The sequence below is a fragment of the Takifugu rubripes genome, chromosome 1 (genome assembly GCF_901000725.2).
Source record: "Takifugu rubripes chromosome 1, fTakRub1.2, whole genome shotgun sequence".
Classification (NCBI taxonomy): domain Eukaryota; kingdom Metazoa; phylum Chordata; class Actinopteri; order Tetraodontiformes; family Tetraodontidae; genus Takifugu; species Takifugu rubripes.
Window position 1 is genome coordinate 19,596,959 of NC_042285.1, and position 24,018 is coordinate 19,620,976.

At 43.1% G+C, this 24,018-nt stretch overlaps 2 protein-coding genes across 5 annotated transcripts in view; both read right to left on the reverse strand.

Annotated features, from left to right (window-relative positions):
• Positions 1-3,908: 3,908 nt before the first annotated feature.
• sp5a (Sp5 transcription factor a) lies at positions 3,909-6,128 on the reverse strand. Of its 2 annotated transcripts, none has more exons than XM_029850386.1 (2): positions 5,733-6,128; positions 3,909-5,383 (listed from the first exon to the last, which is right to left on the reverse strand). In XM_029850386.1, the coding sequence occupies exons 1-2, from the start codon at positions 5,760-5,762 to the stop codon at positions 4,316-4,318; spliced, it is 1,098 nt and encodes a 365-aa protein (XP_029706246.1). In that variant the 5' UTR covers positions 5,763-6,128; the 3' UTR covers positions 3,909-4,315. The 2 variants fall into 2 exon arrangements, with proteins under 2 accessions (XP_029706246.1, XP_003961893.2); XM_003961844.2 differs by having other exon boundaries at positions 5,737-6,126.
• A 2,678-nt stretch (positions 6,129-8,806) lies between these two features.
• myo3b (myosin IIIB) overlaps positions 8,807-24,018 on the reverse strand; it is a 48,136-nt gene continuing 32,924 nt past the window's right edge. The window contains exons 32-39 of one of the 3 annotated variants that reach the window (XM_029850366.1): positions 23,652-23,748; positions 22,356-22,410; positions 21,325-21,439; positions 14,202-14,302; positions 14,026-14,041; positions 13,778-13,824; positions 13,404-13,550; positions 8,807-9,006 (exon numbers count right to left, since the gene is read on the reverse strand). In XM_029850366.1, the coding sequence (XP_029706226.1) occupies positions 8,929-9,006; positions 13,404-13,550; positions 13,778-13,824; positions 14,026-14,041; positions 14,202-14,302; positions 21,325-21,439; positions 22,356-22,410; positions 23,652-23,748 (656 nt within the window). In that variant the 3' untranslated portion in view covers positions 8,807-8,928. Of the gene's footprint in view, positions 9,007-13,403; positions 13,551-13,777; positions 13,825-14,025; positions 14,042-14,201; positions 14,303-15,742; positions 15,807-21,324; positions 21,440-22,355; positions 22,411-23,651; positions 23,749-24,018 lie in introns of those variants that run through there. The other 2 variants (XM_003961921.3, XR_003891480.1) reach the window with 2 other exon arrangements.

The following is a 24,018-nucleotide window of genomic DNA, read 5'->3' on the forward strand; positions in this document are numbered from 1 at the left end:
GTGTCCTACAGGTTGTTGAGACTAAGCCGGGGTGCTGAGAGGGAAATGGACCGTGGCCACCACCTGTAAAACCTTTGCTGTCCTGCTGATTGCTTCTGGTTTTCTACCTGTTGTGTTTTGCACTGCACATGAAACCGAATCACACTGTTGCATCGCACCTGTGTTTTCTTTATTGTTTTGAGCAGCATTTACTGATTTACTTACCTGCTCCTCCAGGTTAGAATTTGGAGCATTTGCATTTGTTCCTCTTTAGCTCCTCCAGATGCTTGAAAAAGAAAGAAAGGCTAAGGTTTAAAACACACTGTTGTCCCTAGAAGAGACACACTATTGGTCTGTTGACCTCAGAAGGTTATCAGAATGTGTTTTCGAATGTCTGGCAAAAAAAAAAAAATCTAAAGCCTTTGTAAAAACCTTGTTTTTCCTTTGAAGCCAAATCATTACAGAGAAAAGAGTAAAATCCTTGTGAAAAGAGTAAGAAAAACAGTAATACCAAGGAATTTAAAGAACTATTGGTGCATTAAACATGTGAATTTCAAAATTACCCATTTCAAAATTATAATTAGATATATAAATAGGCCTTAATTAATAATCCCATGTTTTTTGACTCCCCATCTGTTAAAATCTATAATGATTTTAGCCTCTTTATGAAACACCGTTTTCCAGGTCTGGTTTCTTCTCCTCTTTCTTTGACCAGTTCTTCTTTCTTCAGTGATCTCCTCCTCTTTGATGGCATCTGCTGCCATTTCAGGGATTCTGTGTTGCTTCTCTGTCTGAATCATCTGTTCTCTTCTGATATTCTCTCTCTGGTTCCCTTCTCCCTGTTCAGTGAACACATCTGCTTCTTCCTGTAAATATTGTTCCCACCTCTTCTGTTCCATATTCTCTTCCTGCTCATGTTAAATGTTCAACATCCTTTCTTTGATGGATGGATGGATGGATGGATGGATGGATGGGTGGGTGGTTTATTGATGGGTGGATGGATGGGTGGGTGGTTTATGGATGGATGGATGGATGGATGGGTGGGTGGGTGGTTTATTGATGGATGGATGGATGGATGGATGGATGGATGGATGGATGGATGGATGGATGGATGGATGGATGGGTGGGTGGTTTATGGATGGATGGGTGGGTGGTTTATTGATGGATGGATGGATGGGTGGGTGGGTAGTTTATTGATGGGTGGATGGATGGATGGATGGATGGATGGGTGTGTGGATGGGTGGGTGGGTGGGTGGTTTATGAATGGATGGGTGGGTATTTTGCAACATGTGATATGCTGCAAGTGAAGAAAGTGCCAGTGTGCATGTGAGATCAGCTATATCAGCAACATTGCGTAGCATCACAGGCTAGTTTGAAATAATATAAAGATCATTCATTTAAACCACCAACACTACAATAAGACACACTGCCACAATAAAAACAAACAAAAAAAACCCAACCTTAATCCTCACAATGTCTCTTTTGTGTGCTTAGCCTTTTAGCATGACGCTAATACAATGAGAATATCGTGACAGGTCAAACATCTGAGTTTTTAATGATCAAATAACATCTGATCAATCTTGAAGGTCATTTCTAATAAAGGAGAAGTGCTAATGGCAGCCACAGTCAGTGCACCAAAAGGGGGCAGCACATGTAGTGTAGTGACTGTAGTGAAGAATGAGAGTGAATAACGGGCAGAATGTAAAAATGGATCTTCTATTTCTAAATATTTGTGATGACTCAACTAATGGTAAAGTGTATTAAAGATACAGAATTTATCCACATTTTTAGGCTGAAAGTTTATATTTCTGTTTTACTTTTGACCTTCAGTCTTGTGACCTTCCCCCAGTAGTGATGGCAGAGAATGCATCCCAGATAGAGAACATGTAAAGGATAAAACACCTGGGTAAGAAAATGAAATGAATAAAATGATTTATGTTTCCTCATGAAATAGTATAAAATAAAAAGCAATTTAAAGTGAAAAGTGAGTTATTTTTGATACTTATTTTTGAAGTCTAATTTCCTCATTGTGGTATGTATGCTATAAAACTGTAGCATAATAACCTATAGGAATAACATAAATTATTAGATGATTAGGAATGACTAATATTCAATTATGTGTAGGCTTTTAAGCTCATCCTTTTACTGGACAATTGAAATGGCCTAATTTTAAATCCTGCACGGACCAACATATAAACATACATTTCCTAATTATTTCTTTCAATTTTGGAAATAGAATTAAGCCACTCACACAGTATCTTTGATAGGATTAATCAAGCCTCCTTCCAACAATGACATTTTGTCGAGCTGTATCAGCAGCGTTTTGCAACATTTTAGAACAGGAAGTGGCTATAAAGACGTTACAGTTCAAACACTCGCGTCTAACATTCCCATGTCCGTTTTGAGGACTGGGAAGACTGGATCCTCTCAGAGATCCCTCAGCACTTTTACTCATGAAAATGGCTGCAGAGCGCAATGAAATATCAATCACACCTGTTCAGAAGCACAAATAGAGCATCATCTTAGACATTAGCCACTGAAATGTCTCAGATTTGACTCAGAGATGATTGCTTAAATTGATGGACGATCATATTTGACATTAGATTTGTTGCTGTTGAGTGAAATTACATTGAAATTACTTTCGACAAAACAAAAAAAAAACCATTTCTGCATGCATTCAATAAAAACCTTTTTATGCGAGCAGTCTTGTGTATTGATTTTCTTTTTAAATTAAAAGTGAAAGCACGCTGGTTTTGAATTTTGATGTGAGGGTCACTCCTTAGTTTACCCTAAAATAAATGAAGCAACTAAACTCGACACACAAAATCCTGTTGCTCCTGTGATCACCTTTACTGACTACATATATACAGTATATTATATACTGTATATTATATATATATATATCCATATATTATCACCAAATGACAGTCTTTTCTCGGTGCAACTGTCTTTCTAGCTTGGATCTAAGGCCGATCTTTGGATCTAAGACAGATCTTTGGATCTAAGACCGATCTTTGGATCTAAGACCGATCTTTGCTCTGCCAGGACCTCTGAGGAAACTTCAAAAGGAGGCGCTATTGAGACAGAAACCTGCCACTGTGGCAACCAGCGGTTTCTCCCTTTTACTACACTGAGTTGCACTTAAACAGCCACAGAATGATCCATCATAAACACCTTCCTTTGCTCAAAATCTTTTAGCATTCACAAAAAATTAGAAAGCAAGTATTTGAGTTAAAACCTTTAGGAGACACCCTGAGCAAAGAATGTCCACGTGAAACCACAGACCAGCACTCAGAGGGCAAAAAAGGGGGCAGATGCAACAATTTACTGCAGCAAAGTTCTGCTGTTCCACAAAAATCCTTTGGAAAATTAATGTCTGGTATAATATTTTTTTAAAGACAATACCACAATTTAAAGATGTTAGAAACAGTAGCCAAAAGCTTAGATTAAGATGGTTGCTTTTAAATGTAGCACCTGTACACTAAATGTGGCCTCAAAAATTTATTTTAAAAACAGTTAATTATAATGGCAACCAATTTTAAAACTTAACATTTTTTTTTTAACTTTAATTAATTAATTTCTTGCACAGAAACTGAAGTTAAATCAGCTGTAAAGCTGCACGATATTAGCGCCTGCCTTCAGTCCTGTTGATATTGTGCTCTGCATCGCCTCAGCAAATGGTGCCAAAATTATTTCTGGTTTTTAAAAATATAAAATATGGCTCAATCCAACTTTTATCATCCATGATGCCAATGAAGTGCCGCCTTCAGGATAGCAAAAAAACAAAAAGAAATTTAGCCAAGAAATTAAAACACCAACTGAACACTGACCAAAAACCAATCAGTCAAATTCTGAAGTATCCTGAGCAGCTTAGCTGCACATGGGAGCACTGATCCTGCTGAGATATACCAAATAATTCTTCTGACTTGAGGAAAATGTTATAATCTTTATTCTCACACAGTATTTGGGTCATATCAACAATAGATCTTTTCAAGAGCATGCTTTAAAAACACCCCATAAGGAGCAAAAAACGGACACTTTCATTCAACAAAAGCTATTAAACGTCATTTACAGGCTCATGAAATCTTCCACCGAAGACAATGATCAAAACACAAGTTGAAAACTTGTCTTCTTGATAATCTACAGACAGTGAATTCAAACTCATGAACATCTCTGTGGTCCCAGTTTAACTTAACTTTATATACACACAAGGATGCTACACAGACCAGCAAGAAATCTACTGCCAGGATGGGAGAACTCAACTAAAGGATGAAGTTAACAGCCTAAAAAGATGCAGGACTGATTGTATTGCACTAAAGTGATTTCTACAGGTTGGTTACAACATACTCCTCGGGTCCTCCCGTTTGACCTGCTCCAGGCTCTTGTCGTGGCACTTGCTCTTTTTGTTCTGATGTGTTTTGACATGTTTTGCCAAGTGGTCACTCCTCATGAACCTCTTGCAGCAGTCCGGACAGACAAAGCGCTTCTCCCCCGTGTGAGTCCTCAGGTGTCTCTGCAGCTCGTCCGACCTGGTGAAGCTCTTCCCGCAGAAGAGCCAGTTGCACACGAACGGCCGCTCCCCAGAGTGCCACCTCAGGTGCGCCTTCAGGTGCGACGTTTTCCCGTAAACTTTCCCGCAGCCGGGGATGTGACAAATGTGCTGCTTCTTCTTGCCTGGCTCGTCGCTGGAGGTGGAGGACTGACAGTTCGGACACCTGCACCTCCGGCACCGCCGCGCAGTGGCGAGCGGAGACTTTGTGTGCAGGAGCGCCGCGATTTGCGTCTGGTATTGCGCAAAGTCCGTATGTCCCAGAACCAGGCTCCTCTGGAGTTGGAAGCGATGGGGGCCGAGGGAAGACGAGTGGCTGACGTGGTTCCCCTGTTGGAGGCTCCACCAAGGAATATCCTCCCCCGGGTTCGGGGACAGCTGCCGCTGCTGCTGGTGCACAAGGCCCGACGGTCCCGTCACGAAACTTGGCATGGCGGCCGGGATGGGCGTCTGGGCTGCGTAACTGACAGCCGGGACGTAGGTGGGCGGGCAGGTGGACTGCATGGAGCAGGGCAACATCTTGACCGGGGAGAAGTCATAGGGGTACGTGGGGTCTGCCGGGGGGGTGAGCGGGAGTTCGTGGTGTGAGCTAAAGGAGCTCTGGATGTGCGTGGACAACTGGGGCTTTGAGGATAGTCCGAAAGTGGAGTTGTTGGCCAGGGCGCTCTGAGGAGTCCCCTCATTAGTCCACGGGTGGAATAAACGCGAAGGGGAGCCCAGGCTCGGATCGTAAGGAACTTGGAGGAAATCTGCCGGGTTTGGTCCGTGATGGTGCCCGATCCGGTTGCAGGTAGCCGCCAGGAGAGCGAGCGGGGAGTGCTTACAGTTCTCCGGGGAAGAGTTTGGAGTGCGGTCCTGGATAACCGAGACACACGGCGTTAATGTTACAAACATATGACACTAATAAGATCAAAACCTAAAATAAATAAATGCGTCCTCCTTGATCAGCCCCGCGATTTAGACTATTGTCTAAATAGTCTAAATGTACACGCTTAAATCGACCTTTAATGACGATGATGTGACACAGAAGTTTGCGCAACGCTGGAGCTAAAGCAAACAAATTAAGGACAAAAATGAGGAGGCGCGATACTGAACTGTCAAGGGAGGTCAAATCTGTAACTCCAGTGATAAAAGACCCGAAAAAGAAATGGAACGCGCGAGTTTCCAAGTGAACGAAGTAGATAGAGTGAGCAAAGTTACGCACAAACCTGCAGAAAAGCCTGGAGAGTCTCATTGCGCAGTACAGCCACTGCTGCCATGGCAAAGCGTCCTTCTCCTTCTCGCTGTGGAAAACAAATTCTTTGGTTTTTCTTTTTCAGGAAAAAAACAGCACCAGTTTTAGCTTCAAACAAGCTGTCGCGGTAAACTGGGATGTGGCGAAGGTCTCCACTCTCCGGCGCTTCCTCTCCCCGAGATATCCTTGGTCTATCTGAAGAGTGAGGGATCACTTCTTAGAATTTGATAAGGACTTTGGTGGGCCGCCAGCCAGTCAGAAATAAGATTTATTGCTTTGAAGTTTGCCGCTGCCCAATCATCAAAGAATAGCTGCTCTTTGAGAGGGGAAAGCAAATCCTTTGAATCCACAAAGCTCCTATGGTGTGTTTGTTGCTCTGGATAAAGGAGCTGATTATTAGGGGGGATGGGAAGGGAGGAGATAAAGGCGGGACAATTAATGAAGTAATCACTATGTGGGAAATGTATATACACAAATAATTGGATTTTCTTGATCAAAGACCCCCACGCCGCCTGGAGACCCCGGTATTGGATGCTGTAGTCATCTGATCCTCTTTTTGTAATTAAGGATTTGTAGCAGAACCCTGCGTGACAATGTGACATTGTTATCTCTGGAGATCTCCAAGAGCGTCGCCCCGGCTGTTTGATGGAGCAGAGTGCCCCAATCAAGTGACTCGACACAAAGTTCTCCATCTCTGAAGAATCCGCGGCCCCTTTCACCGTTTTCCCCAGTTTGAATCCAAATGTCTTTGTTGTGGCTTCTGAACGCGCCACAGAATTAAACATTCTCATTACGACCTCGGAATTGTTTAAATTCATACTTTTCTTTCATTTGTCTGATCAAAGATTCATCGCAAGATTTTTGTCTCAATTGCCCAACACACACACACACACACACACACACACACACGCACACACACACACACACTCACACACACACACACAGACACACACACCTTCGATTCAACTGCAGAGCCTTGAGGCGTTATTTCCAACAGCTACATCAAATGATGAGATAATAAAGAGAAGCTCACCTCTTGATCAGATCAGGTGACAATGACGTCTTCATTTCTCTTCCCAGATCAGGGTCCGCGGGAGAATGAAGGTGCACACCCTCACCTGGACAAAGGTGAGGAACTTTGGCACCTAAACTCTAATATTCTCTCTGCTTTGCTTTGGGACACAGTGCAGCAGCAGGTCGTTGCTCTTCTCTGATAATACCCAAACTTTTGTGACTGAGAAGTGAAAATGGAAGTGGTAGTTTTCTGCATCAACTCTCTGATCTTTATCTCGCTTCCCTGCAGAAACATTCACTGTCCTCCCAACTAGTTTGGAGCGGCAGATTTTGAATTAGATCTCTTCCTTTGATGGGATTAATGTTCCGAGTCCTCTCCCACGGCTTTACAGAGTCATGAGGGAGAGGGGGAGCCCTGCTGGGCTGCACTGGAGCCACGTTAAACTACACCAGCTACAGCAGTAGTGTCACACTGGTGACTAAAAACTAGTGGAGATTAATCTTGTTTACATCTGCATGTAGCAGAAATGATGGTGGAGCTCATAAACATATGCAGATATGAGGAAGGTCCATGCTTAAAGCTCATGTAAATGTCATTTTACAGGAAAAAACTTCAAAACAAAACACTTGCAGGATCAAACATTAGATTAGGGTAACCACTGGTAACCCATAACCATGGTGTTATTAATTATTAATAAATAGGTTCATTTACAAGACAGCTAAAAAGCTAATTTAAAAAACCCACTAATATGAATGCCACAGGAGAACATGTCAAGTAGACTTTTTCTGTGCATTATAAATTCAATCATGACACATTTTTGTGTGAAAAGTGCTTCATTAATGATGCAAAGGCATATTAGAAATGGCTAAATTAGTAATTAACTATATTCTTTTCCAACAGCAAAAACATCAGGGTTGTTTCTCTCGCTTTGAAATCATTACAATGGCTTTTGAGTTGTCAGGTTCTGAACAACTAATGAATATTAAGTTGTAAATGTCTCAGTGTCTACAACTATATTCTGTATTCACAGCAGAACATCAATGAATCATTACAAAAAAACAATCCAACCACTTTATGTCTCATAAGTGTTGACTGGTTTCCTTAGCTGCTACTTTGAGATAGAAAAATCTTCAGCCCACCACCAGTGTTTTCTGCCCAGAGGTAACTAATGTGTTATTATTTGTGCAACTAGCTACTGTGAGTAAGTAATGAAACATGTATAATAATATTAATAATTTTTTTTTATAATATGTTATTGAAAGCACATGATACGATTGAATATGTTGTTATAACAGGCAAAAAGAATAATGAAAAGGCCTCTGATTATCTGTTAATAACGATTTAAGCCGACATCAAAGCATTTTTTACCTTCATTTGTTTTGATGCAGAAAAGTGCTGTCACAGTTTCTGCTCCCAGGTTTAAATGTCAGATAAATGTCAAATATTGTAATCTGCTCTCTAGAGTCGGACCCGCAACGCAAAGGGAGAATCCAAACTGAACCAGAACAGAAGTGTTTCTCCTGTCCTCGACAGCAGCGTTTCAGGACATTAAAATAACCGAATTAATTCCCATTTGAGGTGGATTTTCATCACAAATCTCCCCGACGCCTGAGCTGTCGTGCTACGCGGAGGGACATTTCAGGCATGTGTGATGACTGTATGAATTTTCTCAACCATCAGAATAACCAAATTATTGATGTCTTCCTTTGGAAACTCAGTTCAGCCCTCTCGCATTTTAATGCATCTCAAAGGGACTGAGGGACGGACCCGGCAGAGCAGGACTTTTATACAGTTTGTGAGAAATTCATAACCGCTTCTGTGACACAATGTCCAGTCCCAGAGGTCATTTACTCACTCCGAGCCTTCGACATCCTACAGACAGCAGCATTTTGGGTGGGAGCTTTTTTTTCCAAATGGGAATGAGGTTGGAATTTTCTGCCTGTATAATCAAAGGTTTCAGCACAGAAGCCCTCTGAGCCACTTCTGCTTTTCATATGTGCACCAAGACATGATAATGATATGATAATACCATTATGGTCAAATATATAGTTAGAAAAAAGTTCTCCAGACCTCCAATTAGAAGAAAAGTCAGCAGTGATGTAAATACATTTATTTGGAAGCATTAAAAAACATCAGTTTGCTAAAAATAAATTAAAAAGTGCAACAGAAAGCACGCATGTTGCCCAGTCTGGTTTGGTTCTGGTCCACTTCAGAGTTGAGGATGGTCGTCTGCAGGAGACACAGAACAAGTGGATTCAGAACCACCCATCATCAGGCTACCTTTTCAGCTCTCATCATTTTACCTGAATCCTCTTTTTTTTTTTTTTGAAAATGACACCAAACGGACCAGAAAAAGTGTGGCTGTCTGAGAACTTGACACCCTGAGTGATGTGGATCTGACAGAGTCATGGGGCAACGCTGGGATATGAAGCCCCCTTTTTAACTTTCCAGGATCTCAGGACATTTGAAGAGAAAACAGGTTCCCTATCTGCCTCATAGAGGAGATGAGGCAGTGTGTGTGTGTGTGTGTGTGTAGGAGAGGAGAGAGAGTGGGTGCTCGAGGCTACTGGGTACTTGAGCCACTATAATGGTGTCTCATATGAGAAAACATCTGTGAATTTCCTCAGTGATCTACAACAAAGTATAACTCAGAGCAGTCACTCAGCCGACCTTTGAAGTCGCTGTCTGACAGAAAGCTGCCATTGTTCACAGCCCCCAACACACAGAACCTCTAACTTTGGTCTCACTAATTTTCCCTGCAACGCGATACAACTCTTTTCTCTCCGCGTGTCTCCTCGGAGCCTATGAAGCCAGCAATCTCTGCATATTCGAGGGCAAAGAGCAAAGCCTGGCAAAGAGCAAAGCTGGCCCGAGGTCACACAGGGTGGGACAGGTCACTTTACCTTCACTCAGCCCACCCTAGATGCATTAATCCAGCATTAAGGAGGAAAAAAACTCCCTCAGTCCTGGTGGACATGACTGGAGGCTGGCGTTCCCTCCCAGAAAAAAAATAACTCTTGATAATAAGTTTACAGCAAACCATAGAGATGGAATATCCATATTACTTTTTGTGGTTTTGACAGTAATATAATAAGCATGGCTTTGATAATGATGATAATAATGCTCATCAAGTCTGATCTCAGGACACATGAATAGAAAAGCAGTCACAACATAACTGGCTTTCACATCTTGTAAAAGCTTATTGGTGTGAAGGCGTTTGTGTTTCATCTTTGAGGCAGCGTTTATTTTTGTTAATGCATCCCAACAAACAACGCTTGTCGTCGTCATACTGTTACGTCCAGCGTTTACTTGATGTCCTTGTTTTGCCCCAGATGGTGGGACCATCTGGGGCAAAACAAAACAGGTTACACCTTTGGCCAAGTCTACAAGTGTCCCGCTCCTCCAAACAGAGAGAGGCTAATCACAATTTCACGCTCTGATTTGTCAAATCCGGCGCTGGAAGGAAAACTTCAGGTCATTCAATTTCATGGCTACATCCTAACTTTTCCGATGGAATGTTTTAAAGGTTCTTCACAGGAGGAAGTGACTCAGTCTTTACATCTCAATGTCCTGGTAATGAAAGGCAGGTAAAGCAGCAGCAGCAGTAGTTTGGAATGAACTTTTATCTCCCCATGCATACCATTTACCATTCATGCAAATGTTGGGAACAAAACAGCACGTGGAGCGTCCTCACAAACTGCAGGTGTGAGGACGCTGAAACAAAAGCCACTGTAACCCTAATGGCATCCCTTGTCATTAGGAGACCTTTGATGTATGCACTCCACTCACTCTTTTATCCCCCACCCCACTCGACCCCGCTCAACTAGTTCCTTTATTAATGCCATCTTTGGGGAGTGCCCCCCCCCACTCCTGCCCAAACACACACACACACACCCACACACACACACACACACACCTTATGCTGCTTTCTTTGGCACTAATCAAGCACCAGAGTGCTAATTATTGGCTCTACGTCTGTACCTTGTTTGTCCTCTGTTCTAAAAATAGCGGGGAACAAAAACTATTCTAAAAGGTTGCGTAGCTTTTTTGTCATTAAAAAACTGCAATGTGATGATAATATAGCAGGGTGTGCACTGCTGAGGTGGAGAACAGGCACATCTTGATAAGAAAAGCAGGTAAACTGCAGTAAATGCCTGCAGATGAAATACAGGTACTCAGAGTCTCCCTTTGAACTCAGAGGGATATAGAAGCAGGACAATGTTGGTCTAATTGGGCGTACGCTTTGAAGTGAGACATCACTATTAGGTGAAAAAGGTAAGTATGCTTCTTAAGAAAATAAAAGCTTTTTGTCATTTGTTGAGGCTGCTGCTCGGCTGATTTGAATAACGGCGGTTTCGGAACTTTAGATGATGTTTAAATGAAAGTGCTACACACAACAGAAAAACAGCCCAAATCGCAAGAATAACACCAGCCGTGACGTTAGCCACATTAAAGCGGAGCATTCTCATGTGCCAGATGTGGAGTTTTAATGAGGAACAACAAGAGGGAGCTGGCTTTAATGAAGACGTGCTGCAGAGCATGCAGGTGTCGGGCCTTCACCACTGCGCTGACACGGTTCTGCTGCTCAGAATCATTCCTGCACAACTATGAACAGAACTGGGAGCAAACACAGAAGCAGCGCTTTTACTGGGTCGGCGCATCCTCCGCTGAATGACGACAGTATTTCATAACATTTGCCTTTTGCGACGCATAATCAAGGCAATTACCTGCACACCTCTGCTCACCTCCTCTCATATGCTAACGCAGGCAATCAGCCAGGGGGTTAATTTGGCAGCGAGAAAAAACACCCGCTCTGAACCCATTTGTCACTACAGTCCAACCTTGTTATTCAACTAACTAGTGCCTATTTGAAATTCCTCTGCCTTAAAAAAAAAAAAAAAAGACGAAATAATCAAGGGAGCGTGATCACACTTAATTGATTCAGTGTACTTTTAAGATGCACTACAGGGTGCTGGGGTGACCTATTTCAGACTCCTCTTCAGAGAAGAGCTGAACTATCCCGGCAAGGGAGTCATGCACAATGAGGATTTTAATTATGTCAGGATCTGCAGGACCGGGGGTGAAAAGCATCTGAACTAACTGTGACATCATTTGATGGTCCGGGGTTTGTTCCTCTCTGAATTCTTTAACTTAGAAGAATTTGAATTTATTATTGATGCGGCTCAGTTAAATGGACCAAGGACAACTGATTTGCAAGTATTTTGATATATTCAAATGTGAAACACACATCAAACTGCAAAAGATATATACGAAACAATTATGGTAGCTCTAAAAACATACATTGTGACTTTTAAATTTCTGCGGAAAAAGGGAATCCGTGTATAATCATCATTGCTCTTATTTTCATTGAAGTAAATTATTCCTTCTTGCGATCAGTCTCAGCCGGTGTCGGACCCTCACAGCACCAAACTCCGGGATTTGACAAACGCCCTGACCCCCTTTAAATCAAACCAGGACTCCTGTAAACCTGAACCTCCAGTAGAGCCAGTCTGGCTATCTAAGCACGGCGCTAATGTTTTCCCCGCTGAGTTTAAGGAGGATGAGATCCTCAGACGTACCACCCTACTCTTCCTATTAAGATCAAAATCTCCTCTCAGGCCCTCGGGTGTCAACAAAGGGAGATGCAGTAAATGATATGCAAATTGAAAAAAAAAAAAAAAAAGCAGCTCCACAAATCAACTCGCCGGCCCCGCATTTCCGACACTTCACATCCTAAAAGAAAATTTCGGTATTTAGGGTGGAATTCAAAGTGAGGTCGAGCTCTGCCTGTGTGCTGATTCCAGTGCTGCGACGGCACAAAGCCCGTCTGAGTGCATGTAGATCGCTCCGGAGACTCCCGGCTTTCAGTGGGATTTGTATCTGGATCTAAGACAATCGACCTAATGCTCAAAAATGGGGGAGATCTCACCAAGCCTGCGATAACACCTCTGACCATAGATTAAGACGTAAAAAGAGCAAATTCAGGACAGTTTCTCCTGCCTTCAATGGTGCTAAATTACATATCGAGAGGGGTCGGAGACGATCAGATGGTGCTGATCATCTGTTGGTAACTGCAGCTCAGGCCTGGACTGTTTCAGTGTGGCACTGCATGTGATTAATGATGAATCCAGCCCTCCCTGTGCAGACTGTGATGATGATGATGATGATGATGATGATGATGATGATGATGATGATGATGATGACGACGACGACGTGCATGATGTGCATTTTGTGTTACGTCTGATGCCATTCAGTTATTTATTCATGCAGCCTCTGTACTATTTCACAGCAGGTTCTAAACTCAACAGTAATGACCTGCTTTCAGGACCGGATTAGGAATAAATCTTTGCCGTTAAGGGGGCATAATCAGCGAGTCCAGACAGAGGAACTCTCCAGGAGCGGCACATCTCCTGCTAAGTCTCCCTTCACTCATCGCACTGCCGGGAAACTCGGGATGCGAATGATGAAGCTGAGGAGCAGTTTTGGATAATAAATATGAAGACAAATATGAAAGAAGAAATCACAGAATTCACAGATAAACCTGCAGAGGCTGCTTATGCTGCAGCACACCGTCCAACACAGACAATGTCCTTTGGAGTGTCCATCCAGGCGTCTGTCTGTCTTACCGGCTGACATGGCTGCCGAGGCTCAGCCCTGACTGATGAAAGGCCCGCTAGGCAGGGTGGGAGGTGACGTACTCTTCCTCGGGGATCGACTCCTCTGTCGACAGTAATTTGTAGTACTCGTCTTCTCCGTCCAGAACTTTGACTTGACTGTGCCGGGAAGGAAGAGAAGGTGTTGAGAAGGAACAGTTTAAATGGGTGCGCTGACGAAGCTTTTATATGTAACATCTCCACTAATGACGCAGAGCTCACAAAAAGCCCGTTATTTTCAGCTCTCCATTTACATTATAAGAAAACAACTCCATTTCTGGATTCTCCCATTCCACAAAGGACCTGCTCTGTTTAGAGCCGCTGTAAGTAGCAAAGCAGTTATTTACCCAAGTTTTCTCGGCTTCCTCTTGCTCCCCTGGTAATCCAGAGTTCTCTGAGGAAAGGGCCAAGAGCACACAGTCAAAAGACGAGCAGAGAGTCATTAATTTTTAATTCAAAGTGATTTTGTGTTGAATGCGAGCAGATGCTGATAATATCAGAAGTCACAGCATAATTTTTTCTGATCAAAGGGCTCAAGTGAGTCTGATGAAGCATGCATCTTGCTCAGCTTTGATAAACCACATCAATTATTCACCGTGAAGGCAGACATCCTGACATGAAAGCAACAGATAAAGAGCATAAGCACATGTTCAAGACAAGAGGCAGAGAAGTGTGGGGGTGGGGCTGCAGGGTCTGGCACAGGTAGCTTTAATTGTATTATCATGTGGAACCAAAGTCAGACAAAGGCCTTTATCGGCACTTTGAACTCACATTTAGCTGGTTGTAGTACAGGCTGTCTTCGGGGCTGTTGAGCAGCTTGGGCTGCTGGCCCCGCCGGCGAGGAGTTCTCTGCTGCAGCTTCATCACTGGACCTGCAACAGAGGAAAAACAGGGGCGCTGATCCAAGCCAGGAAAACAACAACAAGCGGCAGCATCATCTCAATGGCGGTGACGGCGGGCAAAGCAGATTTTACCCCCATGACTTCCTAAATCTGCACCCTCGTGTGACAAAGTGGCAGAAAAATGTTAGATTTACTCTGGCTTGGTTGGAGATTACGTAATTTTACTGATGAGGTGACTCAATTACATTTTTAAAATTACATAAATCCACGCATGGCGACAACATTTAATTATATCTCCACTCACAGGTGCACATCAAACAGATTTTTTTACTCCCTAAAGTACTGAAACTGACTGAACGATTAGAATGTGCGGAACAGGAATAAATGTTTACTTTCCCATGAACAAAATCCAAAAACAGAGTCAACGTACAAAAATCCCACATATATTTCAGTATGCTTCTTGATTAAAAAGATTAAAACACTGATTCATATTCCAGGGTGGTGCAACACTCTGTGGGCTGGTACATCGGTACAGCATCAAATAGTTTAAATATGGCACTGAAGTTAAATTATTAAAAATGTTCTTTTGGCTCAAAAGTTGTGATCAATGAGAAGAAGAAATAAATCATTTTCTCACGTCTCCCATTTGAATCAGCAGCAGCAGCAGCAGCAGCATGGGTGCATGATAATTCATACAGGTGAACAAACAAGATAAGACAGGACCTAGCTAAAATCCTTTGTTATGTTAGCTTAAAAGCATGACGGAGAAGGCGAATTCCAGCTTAATTCAGTTGAGGATAGGAAACAGCTTGTGATGAGTTGGATTAATTGAGCATTTACAGAGAACTGAAAACAAGCATGCAGGCACGAGTGGACAAAAACACGACCATGACTCAGCACACGGGCTGAAGGCAACGTCAGCGTGGATCTCGGTGCTAAAGCTTCAGTTTCCTGCTAGAAGCAGTGGCAGAGCTTTGAGCTGCAGATGCAGGAAGACTGAACCACCACAATCGGATCCCTCGCTGTGTAACTTCACACTCATTTCTAAAGAAATCCTAAATATGAGGACTCATTAGACAGCGTCTTCACTTGCTCCTTCAGATTGAACATTATATGTGTTTTAAAGCCCAGACACCTTTGAAAGGGAACATCTATATTTAATGTCAGCTTCATCTTCTGTGCCAGCGTTCCAGGCAAGGCAGGACAGTTCTTCATCTTTTGCTACCTTGGCTTCTGTACCCTGACTAAAGCTGCATTTACTTTTTCCACCCTAACACTACTTTGTACTTACTTTGAACAGAGCTCATCACATCTCAGGCCTATACATCAAAGAGCGAGCCCCCTCGCCATAACCCCCTCATCTTTGCTTGGTTTTCTCAATGTTATTCAGACCCATGCAGGTTTACTAAAGTCACACTTGCAAATGCCCAGAAAGTTCACGTTAGTTCAGAGGTATTAGTTAACTTTTACCGTGAATCTTATCTCTTCCTGCCTCCGAGGTGTCAGGTGCCCACTGTGTGAATTCATGTCACTCCTGCAGATTCAAAAGTATTTGGGTTGATCTCATGTACAGAAGGAAGAATGAAAGTGATTAAAAGACCATTGAATTTAATATCAAATGATGAATGTGTTGCTGCTTAGCGCTGCTATAAACTAGGAAAATCCAACTGTTTGCTGCTCACATGGTACGTATGTAGGGCATTAGTCTGCTAATGATGCAGAAATAGACTCGATAAGCAAATGATTTATTCCCCTGAAAATTGCATCAAAGTCCTTATTTACAAGTAACAAATCAGACGTCCTTGAACAGTGTTCTTAAACGACTGCAACGTATATTAAATAATCAGTCTTCTTTTCCAATTCCTTAAAATCCAGGTCTGCACTTGGCATTCAAGGGGATGTTATCAAACTTGTTTTTATTCCCAACTCATTAAAAAAATGGGGTTTCATCATGTGCCATAAAGGCTTAGCCAGGCTGTATCCATAGGATGCAGCAATTCTGTTGGCTGGATTTACTGGAACTGCGTGTTATTTTCTATGGTTTATAGAGAATATAATATCACCGCTTTGAAGAGCTAACTATCACAAACAGAAACCTGTGATGCACCAGAGAACAGGCTCCATTAACAGAAGCAAAGTGTTTGTTGCTTCAGGATGTTCGGTGAACCTGTAGGTGAATGTGAGCATGGCCACACGGAAGGACGGCTCCTCAGATGAAAACATGAGCACCCGCCACAGAAAAAAGTGCATTCCAAAGCACCAGCAAACAATTTATTCTCATGCTACTTAGTGAAACAGTAAATATGAGCAGCATGTAGCATATGGAGGGGCAATAAACCCCTGTTTAACACTGGAGTGTAAGGAGCAAAATTAAAAAAGCGATAATGACTGAAACAGTTCCAGTTCTAGTTTGGAACCAAGCCAAATTATGGTTTGTTTATGCAGATTAGATTAAGTTTCCTCAGAATATAAATGAGACCTCTGCTGCAGGGTCTTCCACTGCAGACCTGGAACCCAAAGCACGATGCACTGAACATTTATCCACTCTGACCTGCAGCGATTAGCAGATGCAGCAGATCAGAGGATGGGTCAGGCCTCCCATCTCTTTGGGAAATCAGTGCCATTTGATCCAGGCCAGCCCTGGAGGAATGCTGCTCCCGCAGATACATTACAGCCAGGGAGGCTGCCAAACGGCCTTCTGGCACAGGGGAGGCAGTTTGGACATGGGCAGGCTGAGCTGGGAAGGGTCAGGCAGCAGATCTCACCGGGGGTTTGCTAAATGATGGTGGGTAATGTCTGCTGTTTGGGGTGGGGAAGGAATAACGGTCGACTGGGAATACAGAGGCAGTGTGGTTCATACAATATTGATTCACTCGTATCAAAAGAAAGCCAAGCGGTGTTTGCTCTTCTCGTGGAGAGACTTACACATCACACATGTGTTGACTCCACTGATAAAACAGTGCCGAGATGCTCGGGGAGAGGTGATGCTTTAATTTTCAAAGGGTAGAAGATGACACATTATATCTCTAAATACCACTCTGAAATCCCCCCCGAAAATCAAAACGCTTCACAGAAACAACATAAAAGAGCGGCTAAAAGGGATTTTTTAGTGGAATAAATTAGAGATATATCGATTTACCTCCCAAATCACATGGTGCGATCACCTGACCTTTCCCAGACAACAGAGAACCACTTTGGCTTTGTTTATTCAGATGGAGGCAGCAGAGCACCAAAAGGAATGGATTATAAGGAGAAATCATCAGCTCCGGACTTTGATGTCTAAATGAGGCATGAGTGACACAGACCCATCTCCCGTACCTTAGACGCACACATGATTCAGAACACCGCACACAATCATACAAACACAAGAGCGCGGATACATGTAACGACAAAGGCACCGCATGAGCATGCGGATATCTGAAGATGAAGAGGCATTCCAGGAGTCTTCAGCGCTGCTGAGATTTATTGCCACTCTCATCTCTATGAGGCATCGCGTCTAAATAACGTCGCATGTGCTTTAAATGAAAAGACAAACTGGTCAATCCTGCAGATGATGCAGAAAATAGTAGTTCCAGCAGCTGTTTTTTACTAAGCCCAGAAGAGGATGTTGTTATTTCAAGCCAAGTTTTCACAGCCAAATCAATCATTTCCGCCTGACAGGAGACTGGGAACTGCGTCTCTGAGAGAAGAAACCGCTGAACTTTATGGGAATTGATCACTTGTCAAAGACTTAACGCAAACACAGTGAACTGAGTCACAAATGCATATGAAAATAATTGGGATTAGGCTCATTCTCTCCCAGCACTGTTTAATTTAGGGACTGTGTTTGAATGAAAGAAGAAAAAAACTTTCCAACTGCTTTAAACCGGCCAAACCTCCTGCAGAATTGCAGGGAAGTTGTAGCATCCTTTTCTACGTTGATTTTACATGTGAGGAGATTATTCTGTTGGAATTGTGATGATGAGTAGTTTGGAAGTACATCCTGTTAACTACTCCCACTGACATTAAGAGGATTACGTAGGTAGCGTCAGACAGAGGCAACTCCTTCCGTTAAGTTGAGTCTTTCCTATCCCTTCCAAATCTCTGCTGCCGCTACGTCGAGTCTATAATTTGCCTAAAACTGAAGGCATCCGGTGGAGACGCAGTGATGTGAGGCGACAGACAGATAAATCACACGGCTGAGAGACAGCGAGAGGGTGGGAGCGTATTTGTCTGGAGAACATGGAGAGGGTGGATCATTTGTCTCGCAGATGTGTGTTGATACAGTGAAGCTGCTGCTACTGCTGCTGCTTTGGTGACGGTGGCAGAGGTGGTGCTGCTGGAGCGCGGTGGCGGAGCAGCACCACCTCACAGGACATGTGGGAAGAGCGGAGGGCAGGAGCGGGAGGGGACGAAAGTGGGATGTACTGGTGAGTGGTTTGACCTCGATGCGGGTGAAATGGTGTTCGTTTTTCTACTGAGCTGCAGCTATAAAGTGCTCGGAGAGCTCAAAGCAAACAAAATCAATTGGTATTGACGGTCTAACTGAGATATGCCCAATAAATCCACAAGAACTCTAACTCTTTTTATTCAGTTCTGTCTTTTCTCATCCTTTTAAAGACCAGGTTAAACACCTTCCAAGGCGCGAAGGTAATTGGTGTCTGTGTTGTGGCTCTACTTTATCACTGTCTCTCTCTTGACATGTATGTTTACCACAACTCTAATCTTCAAAAAGCCTGTTAACATAAGTAGCTCAGCTTTCATAAACCATAAAGTCAGCTCTGACTGATCCTCCGCGCCATCCTGTTTACCACGCTGAGGAGCATAAACAGGCCTCTGATCATATCTGCCGCTTGCTAGCAAAAGGCTTTCTTTTCGCAAAACGTCGCTGTGACTCATTTCGAACACGTTGTATTAATATTCTAGCTCAGCAGACAGGTGACGCGAGGTGACATCGTCTTTGAGCAGGCAGCTTATTTGACTGCACCGCGCATGTGGAACTTCTTCACTGACATGGGAAATCAAAGGTTTGTGCTGGAGACATCTGAGAGTGCCTGGAGTACAAAGTGCTTTAATGCAATTGTGCCGCCATAAAATGACAAACTGTGGGTATTTTGCACAAAATGTTGCGTTGGCTGGTGTGAGTTATCCCCTGAAATGTACTTGCATTCAGATAAGCTCCCTTCCTGGTCTGGTTTTGTTTCAAACATAAAAGAAAAATGTGCTGAGCAGGTTATTTTCAAGGCTGGGCTTTGTTAAATCATTTAGAAAAGCTTCAACATCCATCCAACACATTGAGAGGTTCCAGGTCGTGACCCGGTGTTTTGGCTGTAATGGGAGCAGGGTATAGACCGTTTGTGCAAGTGTCAAGAGGGTTATGCTAATTCAATTTCCACGGCTAATTTTCTTTTTTTCCCTACTGGTCTTCCGAAATACTGAAGGTCAGCCTCCAAACCAAGGGAAACAACAGCATCACCATAGGCGACAGCAGCATGAGACGCAGGAAGGAGCCGGGTTTCCCAACATCTGGCGGCCAAGGCTTCCGTGACGCGCTCAACCTCAGGAGAGAAAAAAAGGCCTCAGATCTGCAGGGATCAAAGTGTGCCCTGGGTGCCTGAGCAGCTTTGGCCTCCCTCAGTATATTCAAATCGGGTTTCCTGAAAGGAGCAGGAGTCAGGAAATGAGGCAGGTAGAGGAGCAAAGCTGTGTGCTCTCTGCACAAAGCAAGCAAAGGAAGAGTAAAGCCCATGGTGGAATTAGACGCTGTCTATTCTCTTAAGCTTAAACAAGAACAAAAAAAAAAAGTGCCCAGACATTCTAAATTACCAACAGTTGAAAAAAAAAAAAAAACCCCAATGAAAACAGTGTTTGGCTCAACAATGAGACCATCTTCCACTAGCAAAGACAGGCCAAAAAGTTTTCATTTACTTTAAACTAAGCTCCTATTAACAAGCCTATAAAATATCCCTCTTGGATAAAATATTATCAATAAATGTCTTAAACCTTTTTTTTGCTCCAAAAGCTTACAAGATCAGTTTTAATGCGTGTTTTTTGTTTTGCTGGAGCTAAAATGTTTGTGTGGGTGGCGAACACATAATTGATCCAATTTTATGCGTGGAAAAAAAATTCAAATAACATTAAATAAATGTAATATTTTCACCATAGTGTATGTGCAGAATGTAACAAATAGATAAACTTGCTTTCAGCTTGGATGATGGAGGAGAAATGACACGTTAAAGCTGAATGCTAAATGTTCATCCAGTCACTGGCTGCAGTGTTTAATCACGCCAACATTATAAATTCATCAAACTCTGCCTCCCGTCAGCGGTGGTGACGACTGGGAGCGGGGGTCACCTGTATGCAGCATTACCGAATTAGCTGCTATCTAACCCAGACCTGCTGTGGCGTGCTGACACTAATCCCAGGCCTGCTAGAGAGCTCTGTCTGTGTTGCATTATCATGTTTAATCCCCGTAATCTCTCAGCCGTGCTGCTAAATGCTATTTCACCTCCGTCTCTTACCTCATACCCCTCTAATAACATTAATGAAGGACCGGGCACCCATTACCCAGGCTACCCCAGTGGTGACGGCCATAATCTGCGGCCCCCTTGCACAACCGCTCACTCAGCCTTCCAGGCAGCAGGAATTAATGCAATTCATCGCCTGGGGCAGAAAGCAAACCAAACATATGTTCAACAAATCAGGGTTTGTGTATTTTCTTGTTACCATAACTGTGCAGGTCTATTAGAGTCACTGATGAGATCCTTAGTGAAGAGCCGGGGATGCAGGAAAAGGAAAGCTTTGAAGTGCATGTGCCACCTCAAAAGCCCCCCCACCCACTTTCCAGGAGACATTTATGATGAGCTGACCTTGGTTATTAAAATACCGCAGAAATGTTCACGCATAATGCTTCTCTCTTTTTGCTGTCAACGGAGAATGGCAGCGGGGGATTGGCTGGGATGAAAGGTTGAAAGGGGCCCAGTATTAAAAATGGCACTTTATCCATTAAAGCGGGATTTTTGCTGTCTCTTTGTGTAATTACCTGCACCCGCCAGCTCTGTGCTCTGGCTTACCTTGTTTACACTGTGTGTCTCGCAGCCTGGCTGTCTCCCTGCAAGGCTTCGTTAGACCGTCTTCTGCTCTGCCTTTGTCTCTTCTGACATCCCTCACTTGTCTATCGAGGCCAACCTTGAAAGAAGAGGCGTGCAAAAGGAAACACACCCAGAAGAGCAATGCCAATGAAGTCACAATTTAAGTCAACCCTGCATTTTTTTCTGCTCCTTTTCAATTTATTCATGTAGATGCTGTATTCATTTATTTACAATTTATGATTTGGCACTCATATAACTCAAACCCATTAATGTGCTTTGCAATGTTAATCAAATGCTAATGCAATTGCATATCCCCCTTTACTAGCTCTACCTCCTAGCAAACAGCACCACACTGACTTAATTGTGAGTGCAAAAAAAAAAAAGAAAAACAGCTCACACAGACTTCCTCCCATATTTAATTTTATCTTTGAATAAAAGAGCTATAGGAAAGTATTAATCTGCTTAACATTTCTAAGTACATCCTCCAAAGGATTTTGCTTTTTTAATCTTACATATGCTCAGCAGAGTTACTGGCAAAAACTGTACATTTTCCTCATTTCATCCTTTCAACATCAAATGGTGAGCAGCAAAAATTGGATCAGACTTCAAAGACTGTGATGTGCTCCAAGTCACGGAGTGGCTCTTCTATTTCACATATTGAATCCGAGCAGGATATCAAAGTGCTACCAAAGAACCTCAGGTCTTTACTAAAAAAGGGGTCTAACATCTGTAGAAAGAAGAGCGCAAAGACAAATCACCTCAGGGAAAGAGCGAGCATTTATTCTCAGCCGTGAATTTCCAGCCTTTTGATTCCCTCTTTCCCGTTACCACCCTGTCTTCTCCGCCGAGATGGAGGTTGGAGCAAGAGAACTCTTTTGTCTCAAGGACTCAAAAAAAAATCCCAGAGAATAATCTGGGTTAAAGCTGCTTTGTAGAGGAGCAGCATTTTTTTTTTTTTCATGTGCAGCTAAAGTCGGGCACAAGAAAATGCTCGTTGATATTCTTTTACTTACGTTTCCTCTCTGGAAGTGACTCCCGTGTGCTTCGGTGCTGTTTGGGTTTTTAGCCCTGTTTAAAAAAAAAAAAAAAAGTGAACATAAAGGCCACAAAAGCCAACGTTTGGTTGCTGCGTTTCGCTGCAAAGCACCAGGACGAGCAGCACTTCTCTACTTGTTTAACGGCTCTGCTTTATGATTATGCAATTTGCAACGAGCAACACTCAAATATGTCTCTATGTTCTGCTGTATTATTCAAAAAGAAAGCCTAAAAAAACCCGCAACGTGCACAGGCACAATGCTGCACCGCCGTTCCAGTCACGCTGAAAAGCAAATCAGATTTTGTTTTTTTTGGTGATGCAACTGGAGGATGTGCTGTTTGGATGCAAAGGTGGGATTCATGGATTCATGCGTGACAGACGGGAGGGATATCAAAGGGGAAAAGAACAGTAAGTAGGTGCGAACATGGATCATACAGGCGGAAAATTGGGCCAAATCATGTCAAAATACATCTATATGGATGGATTCCAACACTGATTAAACAGAATTGTTAAGTGGAGGTTTGAAGTTTTTCTCACCAAGGAATATGATTGTAAACACGGAGGGGAAAATCCCAAAAGAGGGCTAGCTTCGTTTGAGTATACAACATAGTTTCAGATGTGTAAATCCAGTATTCTGGAGTTTGAGTGTGAGGAGAATTGACCAAAACTTACTCAAGAGTTAAATTCACAGTTCAATTCTGTTCATGCGCAGCAGTTTTCTTTTTCTTTTTGCACTCGCCTTCTTTAAGTGTCTGAATATCAAAGTGCTTTTCTGAGATCTCAGACCTAGCAGTAGGGAATTAGTAACGACTGATACGTGTGAGATCCAGTGAAAAGTGAAGCTAAACGCAGAGCTAAAAGCCTCTATCGACGCCACATATGCTGCCGGGCTGTTGGTGGCGGCTCTCCTGCTTAGCACATACTTGCTTAATGACTGGCCTGCCCATGTGCTGAATAAACAGGCCTTCCAGTTGTACATCTGGAGACCAGTGCAGCACTCGCCTCCATTTGTGGTCAGATCAGTGTCCTATCTTTGTGGAAAGATATTTATTACATTTATAAAAATTGAAAGGAGGTGTGTTTGGGGAGAAACAGCAGTAAATTACATCAGGGCTCAATAGGAGACTGACAGGAGCATTAGACTTTTGGCTGCATACGTTTGAGGCTTTAATTTTATTTTACATGCAGAAGCAATCAGTCAAAAAAAAAAAAAGAACTCCAGGAAAAATAGATTCTTCCTATGTTAGCAGGCCCTGAAGGACATGAGGCTTACCCCACTCGCTGCTCTTTGGTGGTCTTTCCTGCTGCCTCAGGGTGACATCTGTGCCTCTGGGGTCCGTGGTCCCGACGCACCCGATGGCCCCTGTAGGCTGCAGGGAATATAAATATCAAGGCTGTTCTCATAGACGTACAGCAGGATTCCTCCTTCTATTACCAGTTCAAACCAAACAATTGACTCAAGCCCATATTGGACACTGTGGCATTTGCAATTAACACCATTTACGGCATTATTGAAAACTCTGTAGCCACTGGAAGGAGGAGGAAGGAGTGTAGCAGCAGAGGACATACGTCATGTCTGATTAGTGAGACATTCTGAGCTCCGACGGACGTGAAAGGAGCCTGTCGACCTGCTCCATCGC

Bases quoted from the DNA above. Each gene is read 5' to 3' on its own strand.
- sp5a (XM_003961844.2), bottom strand. From the start codon at position 5,787: ATGGCAGCAGTGGCTGTACTGCGCAATGAGACTCTCCAGGCTTTTCTG. The intron at 5,384-5,736 runs GTTTGTGCGTAA...TCGGTTATCCAG, and splicing joins CTCTCCAGGCTTTTCTGCAG to GACCGCACTCCAAACTCTTC.